Genomic DNA, 19,279 nt, shown 5'->3' on the forward strand with positions numbered 1-19,279 from the left:
GTATTTACGGCGGAGTTTGTGAGCGTGTAGCGTGTTATTAGAACATAGCATATTTAACCCAAATAGCGTATATTGTAGATATAGTTCCCTTAGACCATGTCAGCGAGTATTATTAGTTTAAACAGTTCCTGGACAGAGAGATTCGCCTTTGCATGATAGGAAGGGTCAGATAAAGGTTGGAAGGTGATGTCTAGTATCCAGCTGTAGGGTATTTTGAGGGTAACATTCCGGTGTTAGTTAGAGAAAGATCGCTTGCTCCTGCGTATAGTTATGTACAAAAATAGATTCTGAACATTAACTGTATTTACTGTAAATTACATATGCGGCGGGAATCCAGAGGATACCACCCACAAGTGCGTACCACGTGCGGACTCTGTACGCAAATAGCGTACAAAGTGCGTAGCACGTGCTTTTAGTTTAGCGGCCATAACGGCTCCACGGTAAAAGTGTATTTAGAGGTATAGCATTGCGGTCTAAGATAATATCAACATTATCAGTTCAGAGCAGTAAATCAATGTGTTTGCGCTACATGCATTATAAAGACCAAAAAAAGGGGAAAAAATCAGTTTAATTGCCAAGGATATTTGAACGTATTTGGGGGTTTCTGAATTAAAAAATTAAAGTCTTGGGTTGTTGTTTTTTTCAAATTAACTCTAGCTGTTGAGATAATGGCTACCCTCAATTAATAAGGAACTTAAGGGGGGTACTCACGGAGCGATCGCGTCTTAAAATTTAACAATCTGACTAGATTGCTTAGATTTTAAGCATGATCGCTCCGTGTATACCCCCCCACAGCGATAGCGACGCGCAGGGCTATCGCTGGTGCTAGATGCAGGCCAATCTAGCAGGTCGCTCCCACCCCCCCCTCCCCGCATGCTCAGCACACATCGCGCTGTGCTGAGCGGTTCGCTCAGCACACATCTCTCCCACATCGGCCAGTGAGTACTGGCCTTAAGGGCCTAATTCAAACCTGATCGCAACAGCAAACTTTTTCTCTAATGGGCAAAACCATGTGCATTGCAGGTGCGACAGATGTAACGTGCAGAGAGAGTTAGATTTGGGTGGGGTGTGTTCAAACAGAAATCTAAATGACATTGTAAAAATAAAGCAGCCAGTATTTACCCTGCACAGAAACAATATAACCCACCCAAGTCTAACCCTCTCTGCACATGTTACATCTGCCGCACCTGCAGTGCACATGGTTTTGCCCATTAGAGAAAGATTTTGCGATCAGGTCTGAATTAGGCCCTTAGACATATCTCGTGCATATGGGAACCTACCGGAACATTCCAGAAGGTGAGACCTGCAAATATTCTAGGTATTCACTCAGTGATCAATCTAGAATGTTCTCCCTCTGTATATAAGTGATTGGCCACTGTCAGTTGGCAGTTTTTCGGTTTGTGTTGTCTATAGTGTTTATCATGTTCTTCGTTCGTCTCTAAAAAATTAGAGCCAATCTGCAAAATCGATGTCCTATTTGGAATCGGCACCACAAAGTTTCCCCAAAATCTCCTTAATATGATTGGCATAAAAATTAGTGTTGATCAGTATAACAAAATCCACCAGCAGGTGAGATTTATTTTTAAAGGTTTATACAGTTTGGCTTTAATATGGTGTGTATGAAGAGATGGCATGTAGCTTGGATCATAGAGCCTAGCTTGTAAGTATGGAGAGGACAAAGATCTACTCACTGAAATCATCACCTTTACTATATGCACCTAGTGATTCCGAGCGCACCTCCAGCTATCTGCTGCCACCAGAATACTATTGTGACCATACACATCATCCCACTCTTCCATGTGTGAGAGCAACAGCATCATTACAATTGGCACGTCTACCTATCCCATGCTAGGGGCCGGAGATCTGTCTGAATGTAGCATCCAAAATGCATGCACATGACTCCCAATCAGGGTTGGACCTGCCCACAGGGGAAACCACCGGTGGGGCCCACCTCTTCCTCTTGGGACCAAGTTCCAGATTGTGCACTTGAATTACTCATTATATATGTTACCTTACACAGGACTATGGTATATTTTCTACAGTGCATTGCTGTTGTTATCATGCATGCAGTAGCGGTATTTACTACAGTATATATATTTACCAAGGGGCCCAGACCATGCGCTCTCTAATGGTTAGCCAAGCCTCTCAGGCAACTGGCCACACCCCCTCTGGAGACTGGACACACCCCTAAACATGGGTCCCTACCACTGCATTCCCCGGTGGGCCCTTCATGCCCCAGTCCGACACTGCTCCCAATAGTGTCTATAGTGTGTAACTATGGTGACACACCCACGGAATGGTTCAATTGTGTGTCTATACATTGTTATTGATGTAAAGTTTTCTTCTAATTTTGTTGTGTTTTGTAATGCTGATAAATCTCATTACGTCAAGTATAGGATGCACTCCACACTTATCTGGTTTGCATGGATGGCTTTGTGCGGCTACACCTGGAACTGACAGGCGCTTTAACTAACAATGGGCATCTGATCGGTGCAACATATGAATAGCTCCAGCAGGGGGCACAAAAATAACTGATTCAGACCCTAAGAATCAAGAGACGAAGGGTCCTGAGCATAGGTAGACAATTGCCATTGATTCTAGATCCTATCAAATGTAAGAGGACACTAATTTAAGATACGTGAGAGAAACCAGCATCAGGTTTCTGTGATACTTGTCTGATCCTGAGCTTAGCAATAACCTTTAACACTGGGATAAATCAGTACATTGATATAAATCAAGTGCTTAGTATCAATGCTGTAATTGTGCACAGGTCATTTCAGTCTGAAAGTCAGCGCAAAGTTTAGGAAGCTGACATATCTCCTGGATACAGAGGGATCAGGTTAATGGCTTGGCACTTCTGAGGTCTAATAGCTTAAAGATGACATCTCGCCATGCCTTCTAGTCCCAATAAAAGTCATTTCCTCTGTTGCTGTCTGTCAAAGTCAGAAAAATGTCTCAATGCACGTTGCCATATTTGCACCGCACACTGGTCCGCGCTGCGCGTGCGTACGCTCTCCCGTGGAAGCGCATACCCGCAATAGCGTGCACACGCAGGCGCGGTATGCGTATTTACGGTAGAGTTTATGTGGTCGTAGCGTGCGACTCATTCGTTACATATTTTCACAATTAATGTAGTTTATAGATCATGGTCCCTTTGATAGATTCTGAAAGTTTGGTTAAAATACAATGTCCCAGAGCTGAGGAATCCCTCTTTATATCGTACGAAGGGTCTAACAGGAATCATACAGCAGTGTTTGGTACCCATCGGAAGAGTATTTAATTAGCAATATTCCGGTGTTGGTTTGGAGCGTATTAATCGCTCGTGCGAATAGTTATGGACATAAGAAGTTTATGTCCATTTCTATTATTTACACATACTCAGGTATGCGGCGGGAAACCCAGTTTCCCACCCACCTGAGCTGTTGGAAATCGTCACAGCCCACCTGTATGAATCACCCTATGACCTTTTGTTATGATGCAGGGCCGAATTCCTTCGGCCAATGGACAATGGGATTGTAGGACCAGGAGATTGCATTGTGTGGGGGGCATAAATAGGCAGGCCGACCACATCCAGCTCTCACTCTCTCATCAACGGTTATCTGCTGATAGCCGGGAGCTGGATATCGAGGCGCAGGCGATCATACCCTTTGTGCGTAAGTTTCTCTCCGTAATCATTGTCTTTCTGTGAGCCAATTTCTCTCCATCTCTCTCTCTCTCTCTCTCTCTCTCTCTCTCTCCTCTTTTCTCTTATATCTCTCATTGTATTAGATAGTATTGTATTGTATTGCATTTAGGTCAGTGTAGTATCGTCTTTTTGTATTTATTGTTTAGTTCTGTGGTTAGGAAGTCTCTGTTATATTGTAGTGTATCATTTGTACTGTTATCCCCTTTTACAAGTATATTAGATATAATACAGTTAATAGGCTTTGGAACCTAAACCAGTATCTGTGCATTTTCTATAGTGTTAAGTGTTCACTTGAGTGTCGGTGACGCTCAAGCAGCTTTGTAGATAGTCAGGTTACACAAGGTTGCACTTACACCCTGTACTCACATTAAGGTATTCTGTGTATTTCATTGGTATAAGGTTTTAACATAAAGGTATAGTGTTGTAAGCGTCTGCATCGCTGGTGACCTCCTCGTGGTCTCGAGCGTAAGCTACGCTACAGCGAATCATTCCCCTAGACATAGCCAATAACGTGTCCTGTGATCACTGGGCCGTGAGCGAACGTGACGCTTGAGCGTCTCGCCTACGGCTGAGCGATCGCTACGCCAATAGCGTACCATTACGGTACTTCTTAAGTAAACAGCGTACAGTGTTCTTAGCTTCATAAAGGGTTGTTTATACGACAAGGAATTTAGCATTGTCAATTGTCCACCCTTTGGCAGTCAATAATAACTGCCACAAAACATTTAAGGAGAAAAATGTAAGTCAGGGGTTAATTGATTTCCATGGTTGGGTAGGGGAGAAGAGTGGAGTAGGTGTGAAGAGGGTATGACCTAGTGAGAAAGTAGAAGCATGTGTGTATGAGTCCATGTTTGGAGGGTCATGTATCATCGTGCCGTACGTGTGGTAAATCAAGCTTCGAGGTATTGCGAAGTATACATTTGAATTCCTTCTTGTCCTGTGGTACAGGTCTGTGGATGGGCTGTCAAACTCTACCGAGCTCATTTCGGCTGTGGTTGTAACAAAATGGGGATGCACATTTTAGTTGATGATACATGAATGGGGGAGGTATGTGGTTGCTGCTATCTGTGCCTGTATTCCCTATCGTCTATGTGTGTCGTTACCTGGGGGTTGCAGAGATGAAGATAAAGAACACTTACGAAAAATGCAATGATATTCTATGTCAGGGAAATGTACATCTGTCGTCGAAGTTGTTTTCGGTATCTGTTGAGAGTCGTCTTCTTTGCGCTGTATTGCTCCTTGGGCATGAGCAAATAGCTTTGTCTGAGCCATCAGATTTACAAAAAATGTTGGGCTAGCGTGAGTTTAAAAGTACTAGGGAAACTGGGGATCCATGGCAAAGTTCATCAAGTGTCCATATTTAAAGTTGTCAAATCTTCTTCTTTGGTCAATCCGTTGTCTGTATACATCTCGTCTCGTCAGCTTCCTCGTCCAAGGGGGTCTTTGTATCTTGGAGAAAAGCAGAAAAACAGGTGAAAGAAACGGACCGTATAATCGCATTTTCATCACATTCTGGTTTCTATCATTGGGTCATAAATCAAATCCAGGTTAATTACGGTTTCCTCACTCCTCAAGCTCATCACTTTTGTACTTTGTTTGCACCTCATTAAAGCCTGCCCGCATCTAAATATCAATCCAATCGATATAACGACACCCAAGATACATAGTAGAAACTTTCCAACATCCATTATGACTCCTTGAGCCCAGTCTCCTAAACCGGAGAACCAATTTCGCGGGTTCAACCATGACACCCAACTAGTCAGCTCATTACCTACAGCAGCAAGGGTGAGATTGTGTTTTCGACGAAATTCCCACTTTAATTGCAGAATATCGTCCATCTTTTGGTCTATGACCTCTGCCGGATCCTCGGTGCTATTTGTGATATACGTGCAACACTTTATGCCGTACTGTGTTGCCAATGTAACACAATATCCGCCTGTTACTGCTGTAAGGTAATTAAGAACCATCCTATGCTGAACTAGTTCTGTTTTGTAAGCTTGAAGTTCTCTTCCAGTGTATCTAAACGTGTCATCATACATTTCAGTGATATTATCTAACAAATTGGCGAGTGCGGAAATGTATCTATAATTCATCACACCTCGAGCGGTGCGAGTGAAATCTAACGCTACCAGAACCTGAATCCCGGTGGATTCATGGATAAGATCAGAGGCCGGATGCTCTAACCTTTCTGACAGTTGTCTTTTAACTCGGTGCTCGTAATGAGTGTGAGTATAAGGAGCTTGGGCACCACGGTGTATGTCCTTCATTTTGTCATGTGTAACAGTCATCACTTCAGGCAATACTTTTCCAATATAACACAATCCTTCAGAGTTTGGGGCAAGCCACTTGTACGCCTTTCTCCCGCATATGAAATATGCGTCATCGGGGAGAACATAAGGGACGGAGAAGGACATGACCATGTTACAAACCTTCCAGGTGAAATCTCCTGACCCTAATTCTTCCATCTGTTTAAGGCACGTATCAGTTTGTACGATATGTGCACAGTATCCTGGTGATACCTCTCCAACTCTAGTAATCCTATTTCCTAAGGTATATCGATACCGGAAAGATTTTCCTCTACTGGCTATGTGGCGTACGAGCTCTGTATCTGTAGGCATTCTATCTGCTCTGTGTGAAAAGGTCATGGTAAGGTTGCTCCATGACACTTCCCAATTTCCCGGTTTTCTGGGATTGGAGATGTTAAAACATATGAGGGACCTATCCACATGGTATTGGTGGAGCTTCAAACTAGGAGGGCTGGAGATATTAAACCTCCGGTCCACCGGTCTCCCACCCCTTAGCTCAAGTACCTCCCCTAACGTTAAAGGAAATGGTACTAGCCCTGATTTGCTGTGACCCTGAGGTACTTGAGAGCATACCCAACAATCGGTCTTGTTTAATACGTTACCCACTAAGGAGTGATAGTCACTCAATGGATGCCGGTCCATATGGATATTAAAACTAGATTGGCATTTCTTTGTTACAGAGCCTACAGATACAACTTTCTTTTTGAACTAACATTCCTTCACAGTTGTTTACAAATAACATGGTTGTTAGATCGTGCCCGGTACTCGCCTTTGCTTGGTGATTGGGTTGCTATTGGAAATTTACACCTCCGTCTCAGTCATCAGGACCTTTCTGGATCCTTTCTCGACCTCACTGGTACTCTCACCGAAACAGACTGCTCTGGTCAACATCATGGTTAACGGGAAAAATCCATATCACAGTCTCTTGGGGCAAGTCCATCTTACAGGAGGAGAAAAGAAGAAATTTGTAAATGGGGTATAAGAAAATCAGTTTGAGGGGGAGAGAACTCGTTACGATAATAAGTTCTCTCGTCTTGTTGTTCTTCTTGTTCTGCTGTCCTCTCAAAGGTGTTGTCTCTCAGTCTTCAAAAACGATCATTCTGGTGATGCAATATTCCTTCCTAACCGACGATCTTTCTGTAAGGAGCAAAAATCTGGCATTACCATTGGTTAACACTTAGGGGTGACATACCATCTTTAAATCATGGAAACATGAGTGAGGAGAGAGAGAAAATAAAAAAACAAAAGAGATAGAGAACAATTCATGTGCATATATACATTACATAACCCGACAATAACCACCAATGAGAAAAGAGAAACAGAACATTTTTAAACATTGTCAACATTAAGAAAACATTGTTAGCATTAGAAAAACATTGTCAGATTATCAGGCTGTCATATCTACGTGTCTAATGGTCTCCTTGAGCAGTCCCTCCCCACCAGCACCTGCATTACTCCACTGTCTGTATCTGGCCAGAAATACATTGTGGCGGAGGTCATGCTGGGGTTTGGTAGACTTCTGCAAGGACCAAGTGGATATGCAATGTGTGAATTCTATCAATGATCGTCAGAGATGGGGAGGGAGAAAGAGAGAGAGAAAAAAAAACATTTTTCACAAATACATTTACAACGTTTAACCTGGTCATTCCTGTGTCTTCAGTGAATGACCTCCCACTTTATTAACCGTTTCCTCAGGCTTACCATCAGTCGTATGATCACCTTTCCTGCCTATGTGATTCTTGATTGTGTTCCTCCATACAAGGTACCTCCGTGTTTAATTTACAATCAGCAATGAATTTTTCAGGGTCAACCCTGGAGGGCAAACATGCCCTCAGCACTGTCCGCCACTCTTTGTTGGTGGGTTCTGTGGCGTTTCCTAGTTCTTTAATAAACCTTTGACATTTGGCTAGATTTTTCCTAGGATCAGGAAATTCAGACATAATTGATCTCAATTCGGTCCGGGACAAGAGGCAGCGCATTGCACTGTCCTTGACGGGAATGATTCCCTGATCGTCAGTCTTCCCATTGGGGACTGAGATCACCCTGGCCAGATCGAGCTCAGTTACATCATCTTGTTTTGGTCTTACAATATGGGGTACATTTGTTTGTGCGTGATATAAAACATTGTACGTACCTGTGGACACGACCTCACCTGACCCTCCGTTAGGGGGTTTGATTATTGCCTTTACCAATTTGGTCGTGTCCACCTGGATGTCTTGTAGGATGGCTTCTGGAAGAGGTGCCGACATCGTTCTGGGCTCACTTTCTTGTTTGTATTCCTGAGGAAAGTTTAACATGGGGTGCGACTTGCATGGGTTAATAGTTGTACATTCAACAGTATTACAATAATCATTGTTACATTCATTACACTTATTCTTATTATCTATACTACAGTTGCTAAGAGCATTTTTATTGTTCCACTTTTGTGCTTTTCTCTCCGCAATCAACTCCTCTCCTGCTGCCATTTCTCTCCCCTCAAGATAAGAGTCAGAAAAGTCAATAGACTCTTTTTGTAATTCACTTTCCTGTTGCCATAACTGTAAATAATCATAATATTTACTTTGTCTCTTTGTTGGGTCAATGAGACATATCCTCCTCCTTAAATTTTGTAACACTTCTGGACTGGAGCTACCTATTCTTGGGAATTTGTCCCTGTCTTGTACAGTCATTCTCTCCCATTCATCACATAAAACCTCTGTGTGACTACCGTATTTTTCACACATTACATATCGTGCCGACCCAACTGGTCGGTTCTCTGAATCAACCCGAACCGAGGTTGATCGCCCCCTACCGGAACAAATGGCCCCCATAATCTGCAGGCGTTGCTTATTCCTCCTTGGATCTTTATCTCAAGGTTTTCAGCGAACCCTTACAAACAAACCAAGATGTCCTTGGGCAGGCCGGCGGTGGTGGTTTATCAAGTACCCCACTTACTTCTCGCCCACGTTGGCCAGTACTGCAATCACTGTAACCAGAGCTGCGGTACCCAACCCAGGGCCCCTGTGAACCTTTATTTACTGGGGCGTGCTGGACCTACCAGTCCCCAGCAAGTATCGGTTGTTGGATAGTTCCCGAGTGACCAGCGAACTTCCCTTTTAAAAATAAAAAATTACACAAATCACGTCAGAGTGTACAAATAGCGTTTGTGACCACTTTACTCTAATGGTATTAGGTCAGATTACTAACTACTGCACACAATTACGTGCGGTCCAATCGTTCAGTACACGAGCACTACTTGTCATGTACTGAAAGATCAATGGAATCGATGTTTCCGGCCGCGATTCCTTCAGCAAGAGCTTGTATGGCCTATATGGGTTCTGCACCAACACCCCAGGCGTTGTGCCACTGGACTTTTATAGCGGACCTCTTTGTCTATCTTACCTGTTAGCTTATGACCTCCTGGTCTGTTACCTTATGACCTCCTGGTCTGTTACCTTATGACCTCCTGGTCTTGTTACCTTATGGTCCGCTATACTCTAATGCTCAAATATTATTTAACCAGGGATGCCTCCCTAGCCACCGTATATGTCACTTACACGTATGTCCCTTGACGAGTACCCGGCTTTCCTTTTGGTTCCACCTTAAAGTTATATAAACTTTTGTATACAAAACACACTCACTCAACACATGTACACTTTGTTTCTATATCTATTTCTGCGCAGAAATTTTTTCTTCAGGCCAGCAGTGTTACCAATTTGGAGCAGGATCTGTTAAACTAAATTTCAGATTTTTTCAAAAATAGATTTGCGTTATTTACCGCGTCGCGTTATCTACCGCTGTGCGTTAATTATCGCCTTTGCGCTATTTCAACTTTTCGTGACGAGCTACGTGGGCGTAACCAGACGCTACGTTGCGTAATGTACGCTGCGTGCGTCTGCCTTTTGGATTGCGTACGCTAGTCTTTGTTATAGACACGTGTACGCAATGCAAAGATCCACCGTAACACAATATATTTTTATCAATGTAAATGATCCCTGATCATCTACCGCAATCCACACTGACTGCCTTGTTTTCCAGACAAGCCGTGTGTTGTTCTATACTTTAACTATTACCTCTACTATGAAATAACAGCAAATCTCCTTTTAGCACTTTCTATCAACTATAAAATTTGGCAAACAGGAATAGTGATATACGAAAAATGAAATACACAAGTGAAAAGAAATGCAGGTATGTATGCGTACGCAAGACAAAAGAAAAATAAGCAGTTTTAAAAAGACACAAGCGTTTTGTTCTTACTTCCGGTTACCGGGTTCCTTCAGCACTCTTTGTCTAAGCGAAGCAGACGCTTATCCCGCCAGCAACTGCGAGACAACCTCCCACCCTTTGCTGGGGGATAATGTCTGCTGATCTACCTAGTGCAGATGTGAGAAGTATAGGACGAGTCCCCAATTGACAATGCTAAATTCCTTGTCGTATAAACAACCCTTTATGAAGCTAAGAACACTGTACGCTGTTTACTTAAGAAGTACCGTAATGGTACGCTATTGGCGTAGCGATCGCTCAGCCGTAGGCGAGACGCTCAAGCGTCACGTTCGCTCACGGCCCAGTGATCACAGGACACGTTATTGGCTATGTCTAGGGGAATGATTCGCTGTAGCGTAGCTTACGCTCGAGACCACGAGGAGGTCACCAGCGATGCAGACGCTTACAACACTATACCTTTATGTTAAAACCTTATACCAATGAAATACACAGAATACCTTAATGTGAGTACAGGGTGTAAGTGCAACCTTGTGTAACCTGACTATCTACAAAGCTGCTTGAGCGTCACCGACGCTCAAGTGAACACTTAACACTATAGAAAATGCACAGATACTGGTTTAGGTTCCAAAGCCTATTAACTGTATTATATCTAATATACTTGTAAAAGGGGATAACAGTACAAATGATACACTACAATATAACAGAGACTTCCTAACCACAGAACTAAACAATAAATACAAAAAGACGATACTACACTGACCTAAATGCAATACAATACAATACTATCTAATACAATGAGAGATATAAGAGAAAAGAGGAGAGAGAGAGAGAGAGAGAGAGAGAGATGGAGAGAAATTGGCTCACAGAAAGACAATGATTACGGAGAGAAACTTACGCACAAAGGGTATGATCGCCTGCGCCTCGATATCCAGCTCCCGGCTATCAGCAGATAACCGTTGATGAGAGAGTGAGAGCTGGATGTGGTCGGCCTGCCTATTTATGCCCCACACACAATGCAATCTCCTGGTCCTACAATCCCATTGTCCATTGGCCGAAGGAATTCGGCCCTGCATCATAACAAAAGGTCATAGGGTGATTCATACAGGTGGGCTGTGACGATTTCCAACAGCTCAGGTGGGTCGGAAACTGGGTTTCCCGCCGCATACCTGAGTATGTGTAAATAATAGAAATGGACATAAACTTCTTATGTCCATAACTATTCGCACGAGCGATTAATACGCTCCAAACCAACACCGGAATATTGCTAATTAAATACTCTTCCGATGGGTACCAAACACTGCTGTATGATTCCTGTTAGACCCTTCGTACGATATAAAGAGGGATTCCTCAGCTCTGGGACATTGTATTTTAACCAAACTTTCAGAATCTATCAAAGGGACCATGATCTATAAACTACATTAATTGTGAAAATATGTAACGAATGAGTCGCACGCTACGACCACATAAACTCTACCGTAAATACGCATACCGCGCCTGCGTGTGCACGCTATTGCGGGTATGCGCTTCCACGGGAGAGCGTACGCACGCGCAGCGCGGACCAGTGTGCGGTGCAAATATGGCAACGTGCATTGAGACATTTTTCTGACTTTGACATGTCTTATGAAGTTCAATATTTTTTGTACATACTAAGGCAAGAGTTCTGCTTCATATCTGACTATATGGTGATCACCACACACACACACATACCTCCTTCTTCTGGATAAATAGAGGTGATGCCAAAGGTTGTTTCCTTTCTGGAATCCTGACATTGACACGAGTCATAGATGTATAACATTATCCTGTAACGCTCCATCCTGTGAAATGGTCCTGCATGTTTCCAAAGGATAAACCAGAACAATCAACGTTTAGAACAGACCTACATTGTTTTTACTCTCATAATGAACTTTTAAAGGTACTAAAGTTAGAGGCCGGCACCTATACATCTATGTGGATGGGGCAGCATGGAGCTGCCAGCTACTGTCCGGCCGGTCAGTGGGAGGTAGAAATATGGATATGAAAAACAAGATTTCCATTTGTTAGTGGGCCTAGAGTTCAGCCATTGTTGTAAGATGGAGGTTTATGATATCATAGCACACATTGAAGACATCAATAAGCTGTCAGGAGGAACACAGTGTAACATGAATTACTCAAGCTTTTTCTTATCATGTACAGTAGTCGCCTATGGCTCTAACCATTCTCCAAGTACCCACTAACATATACACAATTTATTTTATTAAGGTCTTGTATTCCTGCCCTCCACATCACTCCCGTCACCGGCCATTCCTTTCAGGGGTGAGTACTGTGAACACCTGTGCCACCTGAGATGATGATCTCACCTCGTTGCCCTGACTTGCTGTACATGAATGTTTACCAAGTACCTAGGGAAATATTTACTAACTAGCCCTTCTGTTTCTTGTATCTATTAATCCATTCAAATGTTATACTGACTTAAGCTACCTCTATGGAATACCTGAAGGTGTACGCAGAGATTGGGAAACAAGCTGCCTGATACTGCATGTTCAGAATCCTGATACTGGGCTAAATCAATTCATTGCTATAAAACAAGTGCTTTGTACCCAGAGGCGGGCTGGTCCGGGGGCAGGGTGCCATGTGCCCCCGGGCCAAGCTACTGACAAGGGTCACGGGCCGGCCACCACCTTCCACTACACCAGCGGTGGCCAACCCGCGGCTCTTGAGCCACGCGCGGCTCTTTCTATCTCCGCATGCGGCTCCCGCTGCCCTAATCTGCAGTGCCCGGCGCCGGCCCGTGAGCCTATCAGAGCTCGCGGACCGGCAGCCAATCAGGAGTCTTAGCTGCCGGTCTGCGAACCCTGATTGGCTCACAGACCGGCGCCTAATTAGAGAGAGTCAGTGGAGACTGAGGGGCAGGAGAGGCGCACGCTGCGCTCTCCTCCCCTCACAAGCAGCAGACTGAGCAGAGCAGCAGCGCGACGGTGAGCAAAACTTGGTGGGGGGGGCGCAGTGTGGGGACATGTGTATCTTACACTGGGGGGAGGTGTATCTGGCACTGGGGGCATATCTGGCACTGGGGGGACATGTGTATCTTACACTGGGGAGATGTGTTTCTGGCAGTGGGGGCATATCTGGCGTTATGGTGACATATGTATCTGGCACTGTGGAGGAATATATGTATCTGGCACTGTGGGGACATATATGTATCTGGCACTGGGGGCATATACATTATGTATCTGGCACTGTGGAGGAATATATGTATCTGGCACTGTGGGGGCACCCAGTTTTTGGTGTTTTTGTATGTATGTGGCACTGTACAGGGGCTTTATTTGTATATGGCACTGTACAACATGACTAAAAATGGGGTTATGACACAAGGTCATACTCCTACAAACGTAACACTGAAAGGTGAGCGCATAAAAATGGGGTGTGGCTTTGTGACAACTATGCCACGCCCCCATTTTTGCTTGCGCTCCTTTGGTGCGCGCATGATATGGCTCTTACTCTTGACTACAGATATTTTCTGGCTCTTTGCCACTGACTGGTTGGCCACCCCTGCACTCCACAGCTCTGCTGAAGCCGCGGCCACACTGACAAATTTATAATAAAGTATTTTTGGGATAATCTACACCAGGCTTAATTTTTTTTTATTAATAAATATTTTTTAAACAAAAAAACCTACATTTAAGATGGCGCCATTACTTATGGGCCAGTGCTCTGGACTTGCCCCTCAGGCTAAATGTTGCCAGCCAGCCCCTGTTTGTACCAATGCCGGAATTGTGCACAGGTAATTTCCTCTGTGAATTTAATTAACTGAAGTATTTTGCCGTTCTAATACAATCTAGACAGGCTGCTATCCAGTACAGCGGAATACAATAAAAGCTACCTGGGATTGAATAGTTGGCAATTCTGTCCATCACTGTTTTTGACTCCATTGCTAAGTAGCTAGTGCCCCAATTGATTACAACAAAGTCGCATTGGAATAATGGTCTCCATGTCAGGAAAATGGTGCTGTTTGTATGTGTAGCAAATATCTGTCCAGGGAAATCTGTTGGAATGCAGAGTAACACAAAAATATGCATAACATTTTATTTCAGTAGCCACTAATTTGTCTAATCGTTGCAAATGTGGGTCTATTGTTTTATTTAGGGGTCTATTTATTATTGATTGGGTTTATGAACTGATTACATATAAATTAGCATTTTAGCTCCAATTTCACAGAGCTACTTATCTAAGTTTAATTGCCAGGATGGCAAACCTGAAAGAAGCTATCCTAGCTAACAGCTGTCCCCATTGTGGCGTCTTAGGTTGGGGCCATGCTCGGAAAAGCTAAGCTTTGCCCAGGCCGCAGTCCCCATTACAAATAATAGGCAGGGCTGGATTAAGGGAGGGGCAACAGCAGCGGCCGTCCCGGGGGCCCCCACACCACACACTGTGTTGTTCAATCGGAGGACTCCTCGGTAGCTCAGCTGTGGATAATCAGTCTCACAGGATAGTGAAGGGAAATCTTGCGAGACAGTGACTGTGTGCCCAGGCGCGCTGTCCCACATGCTGCTCCGTGAGTGATATCCCAGCTGCAGCCTGCTGCTCCATGCGTGTGTGTGACGCCAGCAATTTTAGTAGTGAGGGACCCCACCAGCCTTAATCCAGCCCTGATAATAGGGACTGCATTACTTCGCATAAAGCTGATATCTCTTGGTAACTACCGTGTTAGGCACTTGTTAATACCCCTATCAGACCGCCTCAGGTGGGTCGCACCCGGGAGCCTGACATGGGAGCTCCCAGGGGTGGGTGACTTGGCGGGGGTGGCACTTGGAGATCACATGATTTCCAAGCGCCGCCCGTCCACACACAGTGAACGGGAAATGGGTCACATCGACCTGCTCCCATTAACATCGCACAGCGAGCCGAGTTGAGCACGTGTTCAACCCTGCTCGCTAACTGAGTTAGAATACCGGGTCGCTCGACCCGGTATTTCAACCCTGCCACCTTTCAGACCGCACATGAACACGGGTTATGCGTGTTCATGTGCCAACAACCAGTGTTTATAGCTGGCGGTCAGAAAGGGGTATGGATAGGAACTGTACTTAAAGTTTCCTAAACTATATGGAAACCGTTTTTTCTATGTTTGTTAGCCTTATTAAATATACCCCATAGTCTAATTATGGAGGATATAGACCAGGCATGTCAAAACTGTGGCCCTCCAGCTGTTGAGAAACTACACATCCCAGCATGCCCTGACACAGCTTTAGCATTCTCTGACAGCAAAACTGTGTCAGGGCATGCTGGGATATGTAGTTTCACAACAGCTGGAGGGCCGCAGATTGGACATGCCTGGTATAGACCCTATAATCTAATGATGGGGGAAATAGCTCAAAAGATATGAAACCATAAGGTACAAGTCAACTTTTTGTGTAGAATTTTTTACTCACTATCAAATAAAAGTGGTCTGTTATGTCTATTAATATCTTTCAAACGTTGCTAATAATAATAATAAATGTGATCTATCACCTGCCATAGATAAAGGATGGACCACAGAGCTGACTAAGGCGGAGCTCCCTGCTTTATTGTAAGCACTTAGGAAGACATTGAAGAAAGCCACAGAAAGATCGATGTGTAACGATGTGTTTGTTGTCGTTAAGGTGATATTGTAATTGCAGCCACTTGGCAGTCTCTGAATTGTTACCAAGTATCCATCCACATAGTCATGTTTGATATACTGCAGGAACAACAAGAACAAACAGTCATTATAAGTGAGCTGCTGTATAACACACATTGCCTGGCTTGCGTATTTGCCTGGGTGACTGTTCTCAAACTACTGTTACTGAAAAAAATGACATCCCTGCCCATTTACAAAGGTATTTAACAAATTTCCTTTTACAAAGATTCTATGAAATTATTTTGAAAAATATTTAGTACAGATGTCTGTTTGTTCCGTAAGATTAAAACAAAATGTAGATGAAATAAGTTAATGGATTTCTTTTTTCTAGTTAAATGATAACTAAGAGGGTGATTCCGCCCCATGCAGGCCCCAGTCAGTGCATGTGCCGGAGCTGCAGTGCGCACATGCTGTAATGTCACTGCGACCCCAGTCACAGTGCCCTGTCAATCAGGCTGCGGGAGGAGACAGGGTCAGTTTCCCCGACTCTTTCTCTCACTCGGTGTCCCCCCCCCCCCCCCCTTCCCTGGCGGTCTTCCCCATTTCTTTTTTTCCCTTTATCTTCTCCCTCTCTTTATTGAACAGCTTTTTTTATAATGTTTCTGAATTCACGCACCTTCAAGTAGTTTCTCTCTTAGGAGTCTATGTACTAAGCCTTGGAGAGAGATAAAGTACCAGCCAATCAGCTCTTGTAGTTTTCAAACAGAGCCTGTGACATGGCAGTTAGAAGCTCATTGGCTGGTACTTTGTGTCCTTCCACTTTATCTCTCTCCAAGGCATAGTACATAGAGCCCTAATTAATCTCTTTCAAACTATTACGTTTAGGCTCTGTCTCTGTTTTATTTCCAGACTATATTTGTTGTTTATTCACACTGTGCTGTCATTTTTCTGTAGGATTTTAATGTATTTTGCAAAGGAAGATACATGCACAAACATGTTCCCTGTGAAAGTGGCATCCAGCAGTGTTGGGGAAATACTGCGGTGAGTGGGGAAGGTGGATTATGCTCTGACAAAGCCGTGCCAGGGCAGGCTCGTGTCACAAGTGTGACAGTGGGAAGCTGTGAGCTGCGTGCACGTGTTGGGTATGGGATGCCGGTGGCCGGGATCCCGGGCACTAGAATGCCTCCAGTGGGGGGCGTGCGTAACGAAGCCCCTTGCAGGATTGCACTCGCCACACTGCCAGCTCAGTGGCTCGGTGCACTTGTCACAGGTTCTATTCCCACTCTGTGGGTGTCACCAGTGCTTAAAGTGGTCCTGGAGAGTTGGTGGAACTCACCTTTCCCCCCCCCAGTGACCAAGTTCTAAAGGTATTGCGTGCACTGCAAAATAGGGGCGTGGGCTCAAACAAGAAAGGGGCGTGGTCACCCAATAGTGTCCCCAATTCAAATGTTGGCGCACGGTAGCACAATCTTATGCTAGGACACACATTAATGCCCCTTACACACAAAGCCCACAGTAGTAGTATGCCAAATACACATAATGATCACAGCAGTAGCAACCCTTATACAATGCCCTCAGTAGTAGTGCCCCTTATGCAATGCCCACTGTAGTGGTAGTGCGCATAGTACATATGGTCAGCCCCCAGTGGTAATGCCCCATGTAGTATTGCCCCCAGTACAGATGCCCCCTGTAGATATGCCCCAGTACAGATGCCCCCTATAGTGATGTCCCCAGTACAGATGCCCCCAGTACAGATGCCCCCTGTAGTTATGCCACCAGTATAGATGCCCCCTAGTAGAGCTGCCCCCTATTAGCACCACTTCACACACACAAAAAAACCCACACACAATACTCACCAGCCCCGCTCCTGCCCTCCGCCTGGCGCCCGCTCCTCGGAACTACGGGAGAGACGTCATGATGTCTCTCCCACAGCGCTGCACAGAGACGGAAGCCGCTGAGGGGAAGGAGCCGGTGCCCTCTGGTAACACAACCTCAGTGGGCGCCCGGCATCCCCATGTGGATCCGGGCTCACATTCCTGGTTAGGTGAGGCGGAACTGCGTTCAGTCTCCAATTGGAAGTGACAGAACGCAGTTCCACCCCGTTCCGGCTCACTTTAACCTCCGGGTGTCATGGACACCCACGAGTGGGAATAGCCCCTGTTAGCCAGGATTCCATCTGGCGGCATTGGCCCTCATTCCGAGTTGTTCGCTCGCTGCTGATTTTAGCAGAATTGCTAATAGGCTAAAATCCGGCAGTTCTGCGCATGCGTATGCATCTCAGGGCGCACGCGCTAAGCAAACTTACACAAAACTATGCTTTTTTACTCACAGGTGAACGAAGCTTTTCAATCGCTCTGCTGATTGACAGGAAGTGGGTGTTTCTGGGCGGAAACTGTCCGTTTTCAGGGAGTGTGCTAAAAAAACGCAGGCGTGCCAGGTAAAAACGCAGGAGTGGCTGGAGAAACGGAGGAGTGGCTGGTCGGACGCTGGGCGTGTTTGTGACGTCAAACCAGGAACTAAACGGACTGAGGTGATCGCAATCTAGGAGTAGGTCTGGAGCTACTCAGAAACTGCAAGGAAATTACTTTCGTTAGCAATTCTGCTAATATTAGCAGAATTGCTAATCTTTCGTTAGCAATTGCTAATCTTTCGTTAGCAATTCTGCTATGCTAATATACACTCCCAGAGGGCGGCGGCTTTGTGTTTGCATTTCTGCTAAAAGTAGCTAGCGAGCGAACAACTCAGAATGAGGGCCATTGTCCGTGGTCGGGATTCCTGCATCGGTATCCTGACTGCCTGTAACTACATCCTGCGATGCACTTGCCACTGGTCTGAATGTAACTGTGCACATCAGTACATATATTAAAGTTGTATCTTTGGATGAAAACACCAAACAAACGTTAAAGAGTCACAAGGGTCTTTATTTAGCGTTAAGTAAATACTCTATAGGCTGGTGGAAATAAATACCAGTTTCACTATAAGCAAGCTGAACCTCACAGCAACACCTACCCCTCCTACACAGACATTAAAGGGAATGTACCTTCCACTCAATAGTAACTCGCTGCTTGCCAGGAGATAATCTCTTAGTGGTAACAAAAATATTGGGTGCTCCAGTTAATTCTGAAATAGATGAATAAATCACAGAGATTAGGAAATATGGGGTTGATCCCAGTGTATCAAGCAGTGAGAAAGGCATGAAGCTGTTACATCCAGCCATGTTCCAGCAGTCACCTGGTCTATGCTGCTTTATGGTCATCCTAGTTCAGACGGATGGTCATTCCGAGTTGATCGCAGCAGCAATTTTGTTAGCAGTTGGGCAAAACCATGGGGGTAATTCCAAGTTGATCGCAGCAGGAAAGTTTTTAGCAGTTGGGCAAAACCAGGGCCCTCATTCCGAGTTGATCGGTCGCAAGGCGAATTTAGCAGAGTTACACACGCTAAGCCTACGCCTACTGGGAGTGTATCTTAGCATCTTAAAATTGCGACCGATGTATTCGCAATATTGCGATTACA

The 19,279-nt window shown here is 44.8% G+C and overlaps 1 protein-coding gene across 1 annotated transcript in view; it reads right to left on the minus strand.

Annotated features, from left to right (window-relative positions):
- LOC134884649 (leukemia inhibitory factor receptor-like) overlaps positions 1-19,022 on the minus strand; it is a 39,382-nt gene extending 20,360 nt beyond the window's left edge. The window contains exons 1-5 of the mRNA XM_063913007.1: positions 18,998-19,022; positions 18,807-18,886; positions 15,679-15,886; positions 14,054-14,215; positions 11,902-12,021 (exon numbers count right to left, since the gene is read on the minus strand). Coding sequence (XP_063769077.1) covers positions 11,902-12,021; positions 14,054-14,215; positions 15,679-15,886; positions 18,807-18,886; positions 18,998-19,022 — 595 coding nt within the window. The remainder of the gene's footprint in view (positions 1-11,901; positions 12,022-14,053; positions 14,216-15,678; positions 15,887-18,806; positions 18,887-18,997) is intronic.
- Positions 19,023-19,279: the final 257 nt, after the last annotated feature.

This window comes from Pseudophryne corroboree, chromosome 1, assembly GCF_028390025.1.
Source record: "Pseudophryne corroboree isolate aPseCor3 chromosome 1, aPseCor3.hap2, whole genome shotgun sequence".
Taxonomy (NCBI): domain Eukaryota; kingdom Metazoa; phylum Chordata; class Amphibia; order Anura; family Myobatrachidae; genus Pseudophryne; species Pseudophryne corroboree.